General features: G+C 46.3%; 1 protein-coding gene across 1 annotated transcript in view; it reads left to right on the top strand.

Moving 5' to 3' along the window:
* Nucleotides 1–407: 407 nt before the first annotated feature.
* The window catches only part of DDX11 (DEAD/H-box helicase 11), a 32,493-nt gene continuing 12,476 nt past the window's right edge, over nt 408–20,424 (top strand). Inside the window, exons 1-13 of the mRNA XM_065402096.1 lie at nt 408–508; nt 2,424–2,660; nt 5,198–5,284; nt 7,058–7,215; nt 8,703–8,748; nt 9,696–9,803; nt 12,086–12,173; nt 13,963–14,168; nt 15,624–15,776; nt 15,903–15,949; nt 16,846–16,925; nt 18,195–18,239; nt 18,366–18,433. Of these exons, the coding sequence (XP_065258168.1) occupies nt 443–508; nt 2,424–2,660; nt 5,198–5,284; nt 7,058–7,215; nt 8,703–8,748; nt 9,696–9,803; nt 12,086–12,173; nt 13,963–14,168; nt 15,624–15,776; nt 15,903–15,949; nt 16,846–16,925; nt 18,195–18,239; nt 18,366–18,433 (1,389 nt within the window). The 5' untranslated portion in view covers nt 408–442. The remainder of the gene's footprint in view (nt 509–2,423; nt 2,661–5,197; nt 5,285–7,057; nt 7,216–8,702; nt 8,749–9,695; nt 9,804–12,085; nt 12,174–13,962; nt 14,169–15,623; nt 15,777–15,902; nt 15,950–16,845; nt 16,926–18,194; nt 18,240–18,365; nt 18,434–20,424) is intronic.

Raw genomic sequence — 20,424 nt, forward strand, 5'->3', positions numbered from 1 at the left:
GGGGGCTCGGCCGGGCACGGAGGTGGGCAACAGGGCTGGCGGCAGAGCGATGCCGGGGGAGCGCAGCGCCTGGGATGGGGCTGGCTGGGGGGCGGGGCTGGGGGGTCAGGCTCGGGAACTGGCCCCGGGGCTGCACTGGGGGCTGGGGAGTCAGGCTCGGCGACTGGTTCCGGGGCTGCACTGGGGGCTAGCAGAGGGGCTGGGGAGTCAGGCTCGGGGGCTGGCCCCGGGGCTGCACCGGGGGCTGGGGAGTCAGGCTCGGGGGCTGGCGGGGGGGTCAGGCTCGAGGGCTGGCAGAGGTAACGAGAGGCATGCAGAGCTGTGTTAGCACACTTCACATTGAATGTGTTTTCTATGCCAGGAGGCGGCTGGTGCAGCTCAGGGGAAGGGCAGGGTTAATTTCCCATTTCCTTACACCCCTTACTCCATCCAAGAGGATTTCATGGCCAAGCTGTATGATGTTCTGGAGGCTGGCAAAGTCGGGATCTTTGAGAGTCCCACAGGGACGGTAAGCGAGAGCTGCGTGTGGCTGAGCTTGTCCTGCATTTGGATATTGAAGAGACTGCAGTTAACAGTACCCCCACTGCAAGTTGCTTCAGTATCCCTTTCAATCCTGTTTGGATCCAGAATTATTGAGTTGTCAGGGAGCCTAGAGCTGTTGACAGCCACCTTTGGCTTATAATTGTCATGGAGAAAAGGTACAAACAAAAATATGGGAAACATGCTGGCAATAAAAAGATTCTGCCTGGACAAACTACATCTAGGCCGGGGAATAACAACACTAGTCAGTCAATGGCCTGGAGAAACCTGGAAAGCAGTAATTCTGAAATAGGTCATAGGGTAGGTAGCAGACTTCAAAAGTTGTACTAGTAATATGATATACTGTAGTATCTTAAAAGTGCCAGTGGAAATTTGAGTTGTATATTAAAAAGAATAAATCACACTGTATGGAAGCAATAGCCCCTGTCTGTACACTATATGATTGTGGTGTTCTCATTATTGCAAATACTACTGAGCCACATCTCTGGGGCTTGTTGTCTAGCAGTGGGCTAGTGCCTCTTCCTTATGGAAATCCTTCTTGTGAAACTTGTATTAATACATCTAGTTTTGAATCAATGTGTTTCCTCTTGAGGGTTTTCTGTGATTATTTTTTTAATTGATTTTTCTTGAGGAAACAGACAAAAAGTACAAAAAAGATAAATGACTTGCAGCTTGTATATGTACATGCTTGAATACCATATGCTTCATAGGGTATCCAGTAGAATTTATGCAATTACGCAATTTTACAGTTTGTCAAAAAGTCAGACCAGACAATACAAAACCAGGCAACACTATATAGACATAACATGTTAGGATGGAGGTAACAATAATAAAATAGAAGAAGAAATAAATGAATAGGGAGAGGAGGGAAGGAGGTAATGGGGGGGGGGGGAGGGAAAGAGAGGAGGAGTTAAATGGAATGGAGGTCTGGCATTCTTTGAGTCATCTCAGCATTTTTTTTTTTTTTTATCCAAACATATCTAGAAACAGGGTCCAGATTTCTTCAGATTCATATAATTGCTCTCTATGGTGATAAGATATTCTTTCTTTGGCTGCTAACTCAGACAGGTCTGAGTACCACTGCTCTATTGTAGACATAAGTGTACTCCTCCATTTTTGTAAAATCACGCACTTGGTGATCATTGCAGTCCTGAAGAACCAAAAACTTTGTGGCGGCGTTAACACAGCTTAGCATATAAATAATGTAGGATATACTTTTTGGTTGAGGTTTTGCTGCTGAAGCTGAGCACTGTTTTCACTCGTGTCCACCTCTTTCCACAGCTGCCTGACTGTTGCACTGTCCCATAGCATATGCCTTAGGGTTCCTATTTCTTATTACAACACCAGCAAACATCAGAGGCTAAAGTCTTTATCTTGTGCAACCTCTATGGCAGGGGTAGGCAACCTATGGCACGCATGCCAAAGGCAGCACGCAAGCTGATTTTCAGTGGCACTCACACTGCCCAGGTCCTGGCCACCGGTCCAGTGGGCTCTGCATTTTAATTTAATTTTAAATGAAACTTCTTAAACATTTAAAAAACCTTATTTACTTTACATACAACAATAGTTTAGTTATATATTATAGACGTAAAGAAAGAGACCTTCTAAAAACATTAAAATGTATTACTGGCACGCGAAACCTTAAATTGGAGTGAATAAATGAAGACTCGGCACACCACTTCTGAAAAGTTGCTGACCCCTGCTCTATGGCATCCAGTACATTTTGAATAAAATCTTTTGTTGTTTCAAGCATAACCTGAGATCCACAGAGGCATTTTTAACATAACAAAATATGTTTTGCCATTGGGATTATTTTAAGGGATGTGATAACTCCCATTTCCACCATGTGTTTTTGGATATTTTTGTTCTTTTTTTAATTGCAGGGAAAATCCTTGAGTCTTATCTGTGGAGCACTCTCTTGGCTCAGAGATTTTGAAGAAAAAAAGAAGCAGGAGGAGGCCCGCCTCCTTGCAGATGAACATAATGGACAAGACAAGCAACAACAGCCTACATCATGCAGCGCAGAGGCCTCAAACTGTCAGGGCTCAGCAGGGGAGCTAGATTGGATCACTGAGTTTATGCAGAAAAAAGAAGAGCAGGCCACGGTGGACAGACTAAAGGTCGGGAAATGCTCCTTTATAGTCAGGATCAGTAGCAGTCTGTAAGGAACACAATGGATGGCATAGTGGGAACAGGGAACTTTGTAAAGTCAAATGTTCTGATCTGCTAAGCACTTGTAGCTGACCATATGTAAATGATACTTTTACTCTTGTGTCTAAGGACTGTAGCAAGTGTCCCAATTATACTACTAATCAAAAGAATGTTAGGCAGGACATGCAGCTATTTACATGTTCATAACTTTCAGCTGTATTTCTGGAGAACATCCTCTCAATGAGCTGGGACAATGGCAGCTGAGAGGGACATTCAGCTCCAGTGGTTTAAACCATTAGCTGGATGTTTCTGGTGTGACTGTCTGCAATGAAACAAGATTGGCACATAGTGGCCATAAACTGGTCTCAAAGGTAATCCCATATTAAAAATGGGAGGATTCCCAAACCCTCTCTGCACCAATGTCTGGTTGTGTCACTAGATGACAGAGATTAATGGTCACATGGCTCTTCACAGCCAGAAAGTTCAGAAACTGTTCATGTGTGAGAGAGAACAAAAACATAGGGTCTACAGCAGTGGTTCTCAACCCCTTTACCATCGTGAGCTGCATATGAAGCTCTCTAAGTGTTATTTGGGCTGCATCCACACAATATATATACTACCTGTATGGCCCTGAGGATGTCACATGGGCCGCAGTTGTGTGCTGATTGGCCGCAAGTGGCTTGCGAGTTGAGAACTACTGGTCTAGAAAAACATCTAAATCAGCAGATGCCCCTCAAATCATCAGAATTCCCTGATTCTGGAGGTGCCTTAGCCATCTGTTATATGGCTAGCTGCTGACTGCTGGCAGTTGGAGGTATAAGCAGGGCCGGCCTTTGGGGTGGGCAGCCGGGGCGGTTGCGCAGGGCGGCCCACCAAATTGGGTGCCGTGCGCTGGCCCAGCGCTTCACTTGCGCACTGTGACCAAGCAGCTGTGATGCTGCTTCCTTTCTCTCCCCTGGCCCAGCATCCCCCCCACCCGCTCCTCTCGCCCGCAGGCCCACGGCTGCCTTCTCCCTCCCCACTCCCTTCCTCTCCCCCCCCACCCACTTGCTCCTCTCAGCCAGCTGGCCGCCAGCTGAGGGCTCCAGCCAGTGACATGGGGCTGAGAGGAGCCCTCAGCTGCTGTGGCCCCACCTCCTCCTCCCAGAGGCTCGTACCACTTGGTGGAGCAAGGGGTGGGGGGTGGGGTGGGGAGGCTCAGCGGCAGGCCTGGGGGTTTCTAGCTGCCGCAGACAGCTGGGCTCTCCTGTGGCGCGACCCCCGCCTCCCTGGGCTCTCAGGCCCCTGCCAGGCCTGGAGAAGCGCTGGTGGGAGGGTGCTGCACATACAGCTCCCCCCGTGTGCCCGCCTCGGCCCTGCCATTATTCAAATGCGGAGGCCAGGGAGTGTGGGGGTCCCGGACCATGCTGGGCAGGAGGTGGCACCGGCACCCAGCGGACAGACACCCCGACCAGTGGGTGCTCCTTGCTCCAGGTAAGCCCCCTCGGCATGAGCCCCGCAAAGCACCTGGAGTCCTTCACCCCATCCTCCCACCAGTGCCCCTGGAGGAGACACAGTGCCCCCTGCCAGCACCCCTGGGGGAAACTGGACCTTCCCCAGTTCCCCCTATCCCATCCCCCCACCAGCACCCTGGTCTAGGGAGGGATGTGGGTCAGGGCCAGTTTGGTGTGGGGGGGATGTGGGTCGGGTCCGATTTGGAGGGTTGGCCTGGTCTTGTGGGGGGCACAGCTGGTCTTGATCCTAGTCTCTGTGCCTCTCTGCCTGGGGGGGAAGGACTAACAAGACTATTATGAATAATGGTACTGTAAATAAAATGTATTAAAGTTCTTCATATTTTTTTATTTTTAAAATGTTTTAAACAGTTTTTAAATTCACCCCAATTTCATACAAAAATTTAATTCGAGCCCTGGTAGCTCATATGAGAAATGTGAAGGATGAGATAGTCTGATGGTTCCCTTTTAGTGGGAGCAGCGCGTGGCTGGTGTTTTGGCCAGTTTTGGCTTTTGTTATCTGTTTTTACACACACACACACACACACACACACACACACACACACACACACAGAGTCCCCCCAACACACACACCAGGGCTTCCTGCATCCAGGTCACTTTCCCCACATGTGCTGTGCTGTTCGGCATCAGGAGCTGTTGCTCCCATGCCGTCTCCTTATGCAGCCCAGGTGGGGAAAGTGACCTGGAAGCAGGGAGCCCTGATTTTGCTCCTCGCTCCCCCCCCCCACACACACACAGCCCCTTAGGGGTGTGCGGGGCAGAGCAGCAGCAGTTCTGGGGGAGCGAGCAGCAATGCCAGCTGCTTCGTGCATCAAGGTCAGTTTCCCCATGTGGGCGCAGGAGGGGGATGCAGAGGTTAGGAGTGAAGAGGGTGCAGGGATTAGGGGCGCAGGAGGGGGAGCAGGACGAAGGGAGGTTGGGGAGCCTAGAGGGGAATGCTGTTTGGGTTCTAAGCCTAAATTAGTAAATTGACCTATATACACCTTTCATTTCAGGAAGAGCAAATCAGGAGGAAGAAACGAGAGGATCGGCTTGAGAAAATTCGCCATAACGTGCAACTCAAATATGCATCAAAAAGAAAGGTGAGTTATCCCAGAGAGCAGAGGAGTTTCTGTACTAGAGGTTCAGGTCCTGCTATCGCTTGTTCATACGTGTGCCTTTACTCTCATGAATATTCTTGTTGAAGTCATTGGGACTACTTGTGTACGTAAGTGTTAGCAAGATTGGGGTGTTAAAGTCTTGGATTGTGGGTCACAAGTTTCTGTCTGTGTTTGTTTTGGAAGCTCTCAAGATCTGGGTGTGAAATGTGATTTTGATATGGAATATTTCCTGTGATTGCATTTGTATGCCTGGAGAGGAAGAAGGTGTACTTTGGTGGACTATACTCCCTTCTGTTGTCATCCTGTATGTCTACTTCTAGTGTTTTCAAAAAGCGTTGTTATTTGGTTGCTTTGAAAATTCACTAAAAATAGTACAAATGTGTTGGATTATTATTTTTTTTAATAGTCTCTAGATTTGGGTTCAACTTCAGCTCCTGATTGTGGCAGCAAAAAAACAGCTCCATGAAATTAATCTGAGGGTTTTTTTATTTTATTTATTTAGTTAGGTTCCCCTTTGGGGAACAATTACATCTATTGTCGTGCTTCACACAGTGATATGTTAATGTGTTTTGGAAATGGCCATGCTTTCTGAATAAAGACAGTAGATTTTATTTTTGCTCACTAAGAAGAGGGCTGGCGGGGGGAGGGAGGGGGCTGGTCTTAGCTCTCCCAATTCTGAGCATCTAGTTATGCATCTGGTTATGCTGTGGGCCAAAGTTTCAGAGACACCTGCTGAAATTTGCGTACGCTCATTCTGTGTGCCTGAGCAGGTAATTCTGTGTTCAGTTACCTATTAGGAAAATATGCTATTATATAAATTGTTGGCATGCCTTCACCTGGAATACGTATTCAGTTCTGGTCACACCATCTCAAAGGATACAGCTGAACTAAAAAGGGTGCAGAGACAAAAAATAATTAGGTATAATGAAAAATTTCCATGTAAGGAGAGACTGAAAAAAATGGAACTGCCTAGTTTAGAGAAGAGACAAATAACAATAAGGTGGAGTTATACAAAATAATGAATAATCTAGAGAAGGTGGATCAGGTGCTGTGTTTTCCCTTTTTCATGACACAAGAACCAAAGGGACATTCAATGACATGGAAAGGTGATTAATTTAAAACTGATAAAAGCCCCCTTTTTTACAGAGCACAAAATTAAACCATGGAACTTACTTCCATAAGATATTATTGATGATGATTTTAATAGAATCCATAAAAGGGGTTAGATACTTCTAGGAATAAGAACATCACAATGTTTTTTTGTTTTGTTTTTTTAAGCTGTAAGGGATATAAGGATATGGGATATGCTTCAGGACATAAATCAACCACTAGCAGCTTGGAGCTAGGAGAAAATTCGTTTATGGACAGTTTATGATCTACTACATGCTTTTTTACACACTTGTACAGTACACTGTCTTGTACTGGCCCCTGTCAGATAGGATGATGGACTGGATGGACCACTGGTATGAGCTGGTATGTTGGTTACTTATGGGCAGTTCTGCACATAAGTACTTGTTTTTGCACATCTGTTCACTGCACAAGCACATCTGTATTGTCTTTCTTGTACTGACTGCATCCTGTGGTGCTGAGCAGTTCCAGAGACCATTGGTCATGTACCTCTCTGTTCTGCTGGGGATGTGAATGAATCCTGTTCCCTCCATTCTGTAGGAGATGGTGCTGCCCTCTGAACTGTCTGTTGTACGGAGTGGTGCTCTCTGTCTTTGAGAGAATGATAGTCCTTTGTGTTAATTTCAGAGGCTTGAAGATGATGAGACACAGCGGCTGCTCCAGCTCAGTAAGGAGATCTTGTCGACGGAGTTAGGGTCAGATGTTCTAGAGCAGCTGGATCACGAGGAGGAGGAGCTGATCCTTGCCGAGTATGAGAGTGATGAGGAGAAGAAAGTGGGATTGGGGTAAGGGTTGGGAGTGGGTGATTCCTTGCCAGGGACTTGCTGCTTGTATCGCGTTCAGATAGTGATAATGATGGGGGGGGGGGGGGGGTTTCTGCTTTGCTGGTTCCTGGGGTTCTTTTGTGGAAACTCAAGCATCCTTCTTTTAGATCTAAATGTATCTCTGTCACATAAATCTGGAGTTTCTCCCCTATTTGGTCCTTGGAAGGCAGATTCTGTATTTCCATGTAATTACATGAACCCCGAAGGCTTTTGTTCAGCTGGATCAGCTTCATGCTGACAGCACTGTGGCCTGTAACTCCGATCTGAAGAAGTGCATCTTATCCGGAATGCGCAGAGCCATTTACTTCATCCAGGCCTGTTTCCCCACATAAACCCTCTGAGTGCTGGGTAAATGACTTGAGTTCAAATTCCTTACATCAGAGAAGCAAAATACTCCTCAGGGTGTCAGTAAAAGATGTTAATCCTGCAGATTAGTACTGACAGCTTTTGAGAATCTAGCATTTAAAAAGAAGACATGAACATCTTGAAGGACACTGAACCTCTACATAAAAACCACACAGTCTGTCTCTCTCTCTCTCATATAAACACAGTTGTTCCTTTGGCATCTGGATTTCAGCTTAAACCATGTGTTACCAGGGAAAGACAAAACACACTTAAAATTTGGATTTACCAGCAAGTATAATAAATACTTGTATAGCACTTTCCATCCGAATAAATCCAAAGCACTTATTAAACTACATGTAAATGGAATTGCTTTACCCAGCACTAAAATGCAGTCACTTCTGGGGTAACCAGGCACGCACCTGGAGCGTATGTTGTTATGCAGTAGTATGGGGAGTAGATGATTTTAGTCAAGGACACTAGGGCAAATACCTACTTGCCCCAAAATACCTTTGATTCTTTACTGAACGCAGAGAGCAGATAGTACCTCAGTTTCATCCTAAAGGCTCAAACACACGGCAAACTGCATCAAATTCTGTTTAAAACTTAATGCCTGCACCACTCAGCCATGCACTCTGGTTTATTTTAACATCTTTTGGAGACTCTCGTGTATTACATTTTTGGCTCGCCTGACCTCTGTCTCTGCTTTGTGCGCATATGGATGTGTTTGAGGTTTCATTTTAAATAGTGTAGCAAGGAATATTGTGGAACTGATTAGCGGGGGCTCATGAGCTAATAAATCCTCATAAACTCTGTAAAGTGCCTAATAAAGAGAATGCCAAAGAATGCTCAGGTTTGTGCTGGATACTGGAGTCATAATTGCTAAAAAGTGCATGTTTGACCCTTGATTGCTGTTCATCAGACTTACAGGCCACTTCTAGAAATCTGACTTTAACACAGCTAACGGTTCAGGAGACTGAGGTTTTTCCTGAGCTGATGCTGCCATCTCACTTGAAGTCACTTTCTCATGGGTGAGCACTGTATATGAGACAAATCTTTTGGAGAGCTGCTGAAATAAAACAGTTTTGTTTTCCCCACCCCCACAGGTTGGATGATGATGATGATGATTTGGAGGAGGAGCATGTGACCAAGGTAAGATGTGGAGGGGCCTCTAACACTTCCCCTTTACAATGTGTGTAAAAGAAGAATTAAAGTTTCCTTAGATCTACAGTGTGATATGGGACAGTGGGATCTAAGAACCGGGTATCTGGATTACTCCTCAACCTGTCAAAAGCAGCTTTGTGGATGCCATTGCCCGGCTAAGGGGATCTCTGCCATCATCTCCTTTTGAATTATACTGGCTGTTTAGGCAGCTTACTCTGCTGAGATCACTAAGATTTTTTCCCTGAAGTCACTGTAAACGCACACTACTGGAAATGGCCATTTATTACTTTTAAGAGCCACTGCATGCTTGCCACTTGGTTCTCTAGTGCCTGGACTGGTGGAGCATGCTGCTGTGTCCCCTGGAGAGTCTCTCTGAAACTTCGGAGAAATGGCAAGAGTCTCTTAAAATTTATATTAGCAGGTTTTTTCCCCTCTGCTTTACTCCTATTAGTAAGAGACAATGCTACAATCTGCTGGCCCCTGACAAAGTTCAGCCTTTGAAAGGCACACCTGATACGCAAGGCAGGAAATGCTTTATTAAATGTCCCAGCACCTTGTGGGGGCTACTTGAAATCCAGTCGCACATTGACTCCTTGGTTAGATTGGGAGACACAGATGTCCCCTTTCACTGCTAGGCTGTATTGTAGGTAACTTGCTAACAGTGTGCCAGCTGTCAGGTTTGGTCCTCAAAGGTGGGATGCTAGTTCCAGAGGCTGACCCCTCCTACTGAGTCACGCAGTGCCTTATTTCTCTCAGGATATTTGACAGCCAAAAGATGGTCCTGTGTGCAGTCATGGGGTCTTCAAGCGTCCCATGAGTCTGTCTCAAAGTCCCTCCTGTCCAGGTTTTGAGGATCTTTCCCATCCAGATTCTCTCATAGCAGGGTAGGCAGACAGCCCTCCTTGAGTTCCTCCAATCTTCCTTTTTCATCACAGATTTACTACTGCAGCCGCACACACTCCCAGCTGGCTCAGTTTGTGCATGAAGTTCAGAAGAGCCCTTTTGGTGAGGAGATACGGCTGGTGTCACTGGGGTCCAGGCAGGTATGCAGCACTCTGAGGTGATTCCCAGGGGAACTGAAATGCTGTCTTACAAATACAACCGTCCTTCTTGAAATCCCGGGAGATGTGTGTGGGTATGACAGCTATGTCACTAGTAAACACCTAGTAAAAATATTTGAGACTCACTTCCTCAGGTGCGCAGATTTTGCTCCTCTGAAAGTGACATTAGCGATGCGTGGGCTTAGCTTAGGTTGCCAAAATCAGAGCGAATACTAGCTACCCTAATCTTTTTAATTTGGCATTGTGGTGGTGCCTTATGCCCCACCAGGAGGTTGGTGTGACAACCTGCTGAGGTTCCCAGGACTGTGAGCCACTGTGTTACCCCTCTGAGCCTCAGCAAGTGAGAGCTTTGCTGCTGCTAAGCAGTGTGTCAGCTCCCTGACATGCCAGCTTGTCTGCCTTGCCAGCAAACTCTTCGGGACTCTGCCAGCCCAAACCTTGCCTAGCAGGTAACACTCAATGAACTCCAATTCCCGAGTTCTGCAGAGACATCTTTCTCTGCAATGCTCCGCCCTTGTTGTAGCACCCACAAAATCTTATCAAGTTTGCTGCTCCTTTAAAAGTACACAGCATCTTACTAACCTAACTGGGGTTGACAAATCCCCCTCTTCAGTGAAAAGCACTGAGTTGGTTTATGATAAAAGTAAAACAGGTTTATTAACTTGAGGCATAGGTTTAAGTGATACCAAGTATAAGGAATAGGGATAGAAATGGTTACCAACAAATAAATGCTTCTAGGACTCAAACTTAATTTCAGCAAGTTACAATCTTTGCCTATGCAGGTTTCTCACCTATACTCCGTTCCCAGAGACTTCAACCCCCTTGGCTGAAGGATCCACTATTCTGTGACTTCAAGAGCTCTATCCCTGTTAGTCCCCCAAGTGAGGGATGCCAGAATGGCTTTTTTTCTCTCTGCTTATATCCTCAAAGTTTTGTCTTTGTATTCAAAGTTGGGAAGCCCTGCTTGGGGCTCAGCTTGCTGTGCCCACCCAGGGAGCTGATGCCATGTTAATGTTTGCGGTCTTCCCCCCCCCCCCCCTCGAGTGACTATCTTCTCGCTTACTAGTTTGATGGCTTTGTTTACCTTTTATGTAAATGTATTTTCACTGTCCCTCTTTGCTCAACTTAAGTTGGAGACTCATTAAAGCAGGAGGGACCACATTCCTTTGTCTGAGGTGGGGGTGACTTAAGCTTTATCTGCCAAACACATCTTAAAAACATATTTCCCAGCACATATGTATAACTTGTCATACATCACCTGTACATACACGACCCAATATTAACGACCAGTGTGTTACTAGTTCGCATATGATACTTTTTAGATACAGATTATGACAACAGTGTGTTAGGTGTAGTGAGTATGTCCAGTCAGACGAGTTGCTGACACAGTGTAATGAACCAACAGTGGGCCTCTGTGTCATACTTGGATCAAGTGCTGGAACCTGTAATCTCCAGGGGTGAACCTCTGTATTAAAAATTAGAGCACCCAGGGGCCACGTTTGGCCCATGGACTGTTCTTTGGCCACCCTTGTCATACGTTCAAGAACGTTGCTTTCCTCTTCTACTTTGGGGACATCACAAACACCTGAAGTGTTAGGAGAGCAGTTCCTTGCTTTGTTTGGTATTCCTGCAGGTTCTGACATAAATGGCAAAAGCACAGAACCATGGATGCAGGCATAGATCATCTTTGGGGCACTTTTTTTTTTTTTGGGTCTGCTTGCTGGTTTATAAACTTTATGGTGGCGTACAGGAGATTTGGTAGCTCGTTCCTGAGTAAGGCAAAGTATGCACACCTGGCAGCATCCCATATACTGTAGAACAGTGGTTCTCAACCAGGGGTCTGGGGGCTGCGAGCAGGTTTCAGGGGGTCCGCCAAAATAAACCAGAAAGTACGGCCGGTGTTAGACTCACTCGGATCTGCGGCTGGAGCCCGAGCTCCACCGTCCTGGGATGAAGCCGAAGCTCGAGCAACTTAGCTTTGTGTGGCATGGGGCCCGAGGCAGTTGCCCTGCTTGCTACCCCCTAATGCCAGCCCTGGCTTTTAATCTATTGGATATGCAGAAAGAGAGTTGTGGCAGAGGAGGGCCGTGGCGTTTTTATAGCATGTTGAGGGGTGCTCAGAAAGAAAAAGGTTGAGAACCCCTGCTGTAGAAGACCTTTCCATTTCTAGGGCTAGTCTTAGACTGACTGTTATAAAGGAAATTATACCTTACAAATGAAAGTGAGAGCACATAACAGCCTCTCTCATTCTGTTTCTCTCTAAGAACCTCTGTGTGAATGAGGAGGTGCGCCATCTGGGGGCTGTCCAGCTGATCAATGACCGCTGTGTGGAAATGCAGAAGAACAAACATGGTATGAACACTTCCTAACTTGGACTACTGGGGAAGCAACTGCTACTGCAATCAGTGCGAACACTTTTCCAGTGCAATGCACTTTGGCTGCTGATACAGTAGCCTATGGGAGTACAAGGGGCTTTCTTCAAATGCTGCTGTTTCCCGTGTGGGAAGTGGCGCTTGTCTCTCTAATCCAGCTAGGCTGTGTCTTGGGGATGTTTGTTTCAAAGGGAGAGGGTATCATTTCCAGCTGGACTTCGGAGCTTTGTGAACAGACAAGTGGCGATCCAGAGTGATGCTTCAGTGAGTGGAAGGTTGTATTGTAGATATGGAAGAGAGATGTCTAGAATAGGAGCTAAAAGTCAGGAGATCTTTTTCTTTTTTTCCCCTAAATCTATTCCCAGCTCTGCCACTGAGGACAATCCTTCCCTAAAGTACCATCCACCAAGATGCTCACTTTTCAGCTCCCTAGAGCAAGACTGACAAGAATTCCCTGAGCTCGTTGGCCTTTAACATCAGTGGTGGTAGGGTAGGTTGTGAGCCAGAGTTCCTGCTTCCTGTCCTGGGCCAGGCCCGGAGCTTACTAGCTGCACTTGGAATGTTCCAGTTGGATTCTTCTTGACCACGATTGGTGATGAAGGTGTGGCTTCTGCAGCAAGCTCCAATACTAGCTGCTCCGGCTCTTCCCCTGCGTTACTCAAAGCCGTTGAGTGGCCTTTTAAAAATTCAGCTTAGCCTTCCCATCAGGTCCATTACTGACATATAATTTTCTCCATGAGGCTTTTGGTCTGTGATGCTTTTGGTTATCCTCACTCACCCATTCCATCTTCCCTTGGAGTTTAGAGATTATCTTTATTGACATGCGACCATATTTTCAAAAGCAGCTAAGTGACCGAGGAGGCCACGTCCCACTGAAATTCAGTCGGACTCAGGCACTTTTGAAAGCATTGCCCCCAGCGATGCTTTTTGCACTTTGCTCTTCGTTTTGAAGCATATTTTTGATTCTGGAAATTTTCACCAGTTGTGTAACTGGAACTGACTTGAATGTTCCAAGTGCACTCAATATTCTGGTGATGGGCTTTGTACAGGCACGTGAAGGAATAGAATAGAATAGAAAAGCCAAGTGCTCAGTGTGTGGTAGCTTGTATTGCTCCCTGCTATGACTGCCCTTAAGAGCTAAAAAATACTTTTAAGAGCTTGGAGAGTTCTAGGGGGAGACTGGTGGGAGCTTAGACTCCAGGAGTGAGAATCCTGTGGGAATGATATCTTCAGAGAAGCAGAACTAGTCAGAGACACCCCTCCTCCCTCTACCTCACAAGGGTGTGGAGATCCTTCGAGACACTTGTGCTCATTGGGTACTTTGAATCTGTCACTGCAATCGGGAGGACGTTGAGTGGAAGGTCCTTGTGTTTGTAACTCCCTACTGCTACTAGAGGTGATCAGAATGATCCCAAGTACGAGCATTTTTACAGTCTGCTGTTGAAGCCACCTTGTGATAATATCAGAAGCTGCACAATGGTGTGGGGGTGAGAAAAGAAGAAAAAATTCCAAGTGGCTAAATCTCATGATAGTAAGAGCAGGATCCACTGGGGACAATACTATGTGCAAGTCTTAATTCTCTATTCAGTGTCTCGATAATACAGCACTGGGCACTATATATGCAATAGGTAGGTAGTGGATGGTCAGGTGTGTTGCAAAATCTACTTTGAAATCCATGGATGAAAGGTGCTATAAAGATGCAAAGTAATTGTTCTGACTCTTGTGAATGTTGCTTATACTAACAGTTCCTTTCTGCCTCCTGTCCTCAGGGAAGAAGAGTGAGGGAGAGGAATCAGAGGGGAAGAAAAGGCGTGTGAGCCGGGCTGTGTGTCCATTTTACTCCTATGAGCAAATGCAGTTTCTCCGGGACGAAGTTCTAGTCAAGGTGAAAGATATTGAGCAGCTGGTGGCCTTGGGCAAGGAGACTAAAGCCTGTCCGTATTATGGGAGTCGCTATGCCATTCCTGCTGCCCAGGTGAGAAGCTAGGGCTGTTGGTGAGGAATAGCTCCCTGGCACCAGAAAATAAACGGACTCGCCTGTTCTCTGTAATGCTGTATTCCTCAGGTTTCCTGCTGACCATGTCAACCAAGAACTGGAAAGTTGAGTGTTTTCTACACATCAGCAAAATTAAAGCTGATTGGAAATTCCATTTTGCAGGAAATTCCAATATTTCAACTTTGGTTTCAGTCCCATTTTGGGATGAAAAGTCAAAATATTGAAACTTGTCTTGGAATGAAAAGTTCTGAAAGATTTGGAAATATCTAAATGTTTTTGTTTCACTGTTTGTGCTTGGAATGAATTGTTTCAATGTTCCTGAATTGAAATATTTTGTTTGTTTGTTGACCAAAAATGAAACGTTTCTGGTTGTTTCCGCATTATTCTCTGGCTGCCTGGGTTGCCATGGAGCCTCATGGTAGTTCAGATGCCTCAGACTCACATTTCCCAGCATGAGTCAGGACTATGTCTTCCATGTTGCACCTCGTTCCTGGGAAACCCAGGATGCACATGGCAGCTTGGCTAGGCGAGAATGTGGTGTGCCATGGGAGATGTAGTCTGGCGGGGGAGCCCAGCCCACGTGGAAAAGGGAGGCATGAGGCACACGATGGTGACTCAAGCTGATGTTGGGATGAATGTTAAATTGACTCACAATGAAACATTTTGTTTGCATTTTCCTGAAGGAAAATTGAAAAATTTCAGCAAAACTGACCCATTCCCATGGAAATGCAGAAACCAAATTTCCTACCAGCTCTAACCAAAAGGTAGAGCTAAATATAGCCCTTTGGAGGAGTGGGAGAGGAGGAGAGTGGTTAGAGCGGAGGGTTGGGGATCAATGCCACTATTTCATTGTGATGTGGTGCAATTCATTTAATCTCTATGTGCCCAGTTTACTCTCAGTTATAATACCCAGCTCCCTTACCAGGGACATTGTGAGGCTTACTTAATGCTTGTAAGGCATTTTGAGATACTTGGATGAAAGGTGGCTTATAAGTGCAAAGTGGTATTTGTAATGGTACTCTGGTGCCAGCCTTGACACGCAAAGACAATCCGAGCCATTTCCATTGCTCTCTGTGTGTTTCTGTGAGAAGAATTTCTCTGTGACCATCTAATAACATGAGAATTTGTGAAAGGCATTCATCTGCAGGTTCCTTGCTAAAATAGTGTTTTTAATGTAAATACTTCGGGGGAAACACACATCCAGTGGCTAGAGCATGGGACAGGCAGTTGGAAGACCCAGCTTCTCTTACCAGCTCAGCTGTTCACTTGCTGTATGATCTTGAACAAGTCCCCTAGCCTCTTTCTACCTCTGTTTCCTATCCATAACAAAAGGGAGTAATATTACTTACCTGCCTTTGGAAAGCCCTTTGTAAACGCCCACTATTCATACTATTGAAATAGTCAGGTCATTTAAGGCTTGGGTTTCTCCCGCAGCTGGTGGTGTTGCCTTATCAGATGCTCCTGCATGAATCTACCAGATGTGCTTCTGGGATCAAACTGAAGGATCAGGTGGTGATTATTGATGAGGCCCACAATCTGATAGACACTATAACCTGCATCTACAGCGCTGAAGTCCGTGGCGCTCAGGTGAGTCAGGGACTGGAGGTCCCTGCTCTGTTAACCACTCTTGTGTTCTGTATCTAGTAGATTTGCCACCTGTAATGGAACCCAGCATTTATGGAATTGTTAATACCAGCTCTGTTTCTGTTGTAGCTGTGCTGTGCCCACTCCCAGCTGCTGCAGTACATGGAACGATACAGGTGAGGATCCCAGAGAGGAACAGCCCCACAGCTGCAAGCAGAGGAGATGCCAGAGTTTATTTCTCTCTCATCTGCAGGGCCTTGTCCCGCTTTTCCCATGTGGAAGGCTATTTGTACTAATGCTCTGACAGATGAAAGGAGCGTGCTGGTTTACTAGCTCTGTTTAGAACCTTTGTAAGCCTGTTCCCAGGGTTGGTATTGGACAGCAAGGGTGACATTTTAGCATGTGTGGCTTTCTCGTTCTCTTAAATTCTTTCCCAGTTTCTCCCTCTACTTTCTACTTCGGCAGCCACATGCTGTGCCATAAGCTCCAGTTTTTAGTTTTTTCTCATCTCTCCCAGGCTTTGACCCTTCGTGTTCTAGCTGCCTTTGTGGCTGAAACAGAATGAATTCTGGTGACCTCCAAGGCAGAATTTGTGTACAGCGTATCAGCCCTATCCAAAGCCTGCATCAGGCTTACCAGCTCTACAGTGATTGTTGCATATAGGGCTAATAATTGTGTATTTGTCTAGCACCTAGCACAGTGGGGCCTAAATCCTGATTTGGGCTTTGGGCACTACTGCAATATAAATAAATTAACCCTAACCGGTGAGAGAGGAAAAAGTCAGTGCTAGAAACTGTTAAACACTTGGACTCTTGAAGTGACATCGCTGGGTAGTGCAGTGATTCTGGCACCTGTGAACACTTGGCCAGGGCTTTCTGGGGTTTGTCCCTTGCACACAAACCGGAAGAGTGAGTCCAAGAGAAAACTGTGTCTTAGTTCTCATCTCCTCACGATAAAGAAATGGAGTTGGGCCGATCAGCTTGATGGCTTGTGTTTGGGACTTAGGAAGCCGTGTGTTATAGTCCCTGTGGGCCATTCGTTCTGGAGTTTAATACCATCAACTATCTCATAGGAAACGTCTGAAGGCAAAAAACCTGATGTACATTAAACAGATTCTGTATTTGCTGGAGAGGTTTGTGTCCATACTAGGAGGTAAGAAAGCTTCCACTTCCATTGATGTTCCTAACGCTCTGAGCTGGCTGGTGCTTCCTCAGAGTGTAATTGCCTCCCCTCTCTCTCCCTGCGGCTTTTGCGAACTAGCTGTTTATATCCTAGCTCCGTCACCTGCTAACTTTATTTTTTCAACCTGTTCCGCAAACTGGGGATGTTGACTGTTGGATCCACCTGAAGCTTGCCTCCTCTTTCATTAAAAGGAGGCAGCAGGTCATGCTGTAGGTCACTGGGGAAAGAGCTTTTTTTCCTGTATTCCCAACAATTTCTCAGATTTGACTTTGAGTGATAGGGAAATTAAGGGTGCCAAATTACTAAAATGGCAGACAGATACTACAGTGATGAGTGTGGCTTAAGAGCCTGAATACAACAGAATTGCTGTACTCGTAAGCAGTGAGGCCCTTTGCCTTGGCAGACTCTTAACCATCAAGTGAATTTCTCTTTTGAATATTGCCTTTTATTCTGCTGTGATTCTAGACCCTCTGGAGCTAACCTGGCTTCTTGTTACTTCTCTACTTGTCCACTAGGCATCAGATGTGCCTTGAGGGGAACCGCGGCCTTCTGTAAAGAACTCTTCATTGTCACTAATAGGAAGATGCAATTTGACACACTCTTCTCCCTCTCCCTTTTCCCTCTTCTCTCAGGTGCTCCATCCTTTTTTCCTTACCTCCTTCCCACCCTGGCCCTCCCTTAAATACTTCAATCAGGAAATGCAGTTCAGGATTTAGGCTCCAGAAGTGTGAGACGGGAGGTGGGGATTAAATACTGGAAACAGAAAATAGTCAGGCACCAACTAACCTTGGTTTGTCTGCTGATGGCTTGAGGGAGAACTGTCCCCCTTCACTTGCCTACGTGCATTCCAGCTCCCTCGCACTGTGTCTACAAAGGTCACTTAGTGCTTGCGTGAGAAGGTGCTTTGCACTCCTTTAGTCTCTGCAGCATGATGAATACTGTGTTAGTGTTTCTATGCACCTACCCATCTGCTGCCTCCTGTACAAAAGTAACCTAGGCGTTAGCTTGCAGGGATGCTACAGAACATTTGTCCTATGATGTGGAACTATCCTACAGAGGAAAGCAAAGAAATGAATAGTAAAAGGCAATGTTTTGACTGTAGACCCACTTTCCAACCAGACGGGTGCTGTCTTTGTGCTAGAGTTGCATTCCCCCTTAGCTCTTTTAAGTGTGTTGCTTAAGTTTTTAGACAAACCCAGTGTGAATCATGCTGCCTTGAACTGGTTTGATATTTTGCAGGAAACGTGAATCAAAATCCAAATGCTCAGAGCATTTCTCAAGCAGGTAAGATGTGCCTCTGAATGCCTCAGGTGCCTAGAGCAGTGTACAGCTCAACAGGCAGGGGAGATGGGTGGTGGTGGGGTAAAGGTCTGTGGGCCCAGCAGGTAATGCATGTTTCTCTTCTCTCAGGGACAGAACTAAAATCCATCAATGACTTCCTGTTTCAGAGTCAGATTGACAATATCAACCTCTTCAAGGTAGTGTGAGGATTGTCTTCTGCTAGGACACAGAGGGGTAAAGTGACTTGGTGGGGGTCACGCAGGAAGCATGTAGCAGAGCTGGGAATAAAACCCAGATGTCTTGACTTGGTCCTATGCTTTGTTCAGAACACTAGCCTACTTCCTGCCAGCTTCTCTCCATTGCCCCAGTTGGTCTTAGGCTACGTCCTCACTACGGGGGGGGTCGATTTAAGATACGCAAATTCAGCTACGCGAATAGCGTAGCTGAATTCAACGTATCCGAGCTGACTTACCCCGCTGTGAGGACGGCGGCAAATCGACCTCCGTGGCTCCCCCGTCGACAGCGCTTACTCCTACCTGCGCTGGTGGAGTACAAGCGTCGATTCGGGGATCGATTGTCGCGTCCCGACGAGACGGGATAATTCGATCCCCGAGAGATCGATTTCTACCTGCCAATTCAGGCGGGTAGTGAAGACGTAGCCTTAGAAGGTATTTTTTTACGTTGGCTATGGCAGCATGCTAAAGCTGTGTGCACCCAGGGAGTGTAGTCTCAAGCCATGGCAGCAACACACGAGTGGAGGTGGGCTGTCTGTGGGCGAAGCAGGGTTATTTATACATGTGGGGCTTGTGATGCTCTCCTTAGGCTGCTCAGAACTAAGCCAGGGGGAGCTTTGCTGGGGTTTGGAATGTATCAGCTCCCTGCCACACCACTTCTGTCAGCCTCACCAGCAAGTGCCTTCAGAATCTGCCAGTCTTAACCTTGCTTTGCAGGTAACATTCAGCACACCCCAGTTCCCCAGATATGTCTCTGCAGTGTCTAGTCCCTCTTACTGGGCCCTCACAGAATTTATTAAGTCTGCTGTCTCTCCTGTTGGCTCACTGAGGATGCTCTTTCCCTTAGTACGCAGCATTGAGATGGTTCATTAATAAAAACAAGAATAAGTTTATTAATAAAGAACATAGACTTAAGGGTTACTAAGCAAGAGAAAAAGACTGCTATGGTTACAAGCTAAATAAGTAAAAATACGTTTTCTAGCATCTAAAACTCAACAGGTTTCAGAGTAGCAGCCGTGTTAGTCTGTATCCGCAAAAATAACAGGAGTACTTGTGGCACCTTAGAGACTAACAAATTTATTAGAGCATAAGCTTTCGTGGGCTACAACCCACTTCTTCGGATGCAGTTTACAATCCTGGTCTCAGGCAATTTCTCACCTACAGTCCCCTGCATCTTCAATCCATGAGGTTGAAGGATCCACCTTTAACAGATTCCAAGAGTGCCAGCCTCTTCTCCCTTTAGTGATGGATAACTAAGGGTTCTCTACATTTCAAGGGCTTACTGGACTAAAGAAAGGGATTCTTCTGAAGTGTGTCCCTAGATAAAGTTCTTCTCCCATACTGTTTGTCTCTTCCTGATGAATTCCCATGCCCTGGTTGACTCCTATATAAATGTAACTTCCATTGTCTCTAGCCTTGGCTTACTCAATTTACCAGAGACCCAGGCAAACAGGAAAAACAACATTCCTTTGTCTTAGGCAAGCTTGTTTATCAAGTCTGCCCCCAAAAGGTATTTAGGAACGTATTTCCAGCGCACATACATAACTCTGTACAGACATCGTGGAATAATGCAATTAATGACCTGCGTGTTACCAGTTTTTACGTGATACCGGTAACGGAGTCACACTCACCTCTCCCAAGCGCCCCCTGTCCGAGTGCGTGTGCCTGCACTCTCTCTGTTTGAGGTGGGGTCTTCGGTGACTCAGCCCTCTGGCCGAGTCTCTCTCAGTCTGCATGTGAAATAAAAACCCCTTCCAGGAAACAGTCTGATGGGGGGGACCTATCCCAGTACCCTTGGTTGGCCTTTCTTTCCATGGACTCAGGCCCTTAATTAATCCAGCAGTCTTTAAAATGGCCTCAGCCCTGGTATTGAGCTGTACTCCTGCAGCTCCCTCCCTGGAGGCAATGTCCTCACCCTCTCTGGGCCTTTCGGGCCCCAGCTCTCCTGCTTGGCC

Source organism: Emys orbicularis, chromosome 1, assembly GCF_028017835.1.
Source record: "Emys orbicularis isolate rEmyOrb1 chromosome 1, rEmyOrb1.hap1, whole genome shotgun sequence".
NCBI lineage: Eukaryota > Metazoa > Chordata > Testudines > Emydidae > Emys > Emys orbicularis.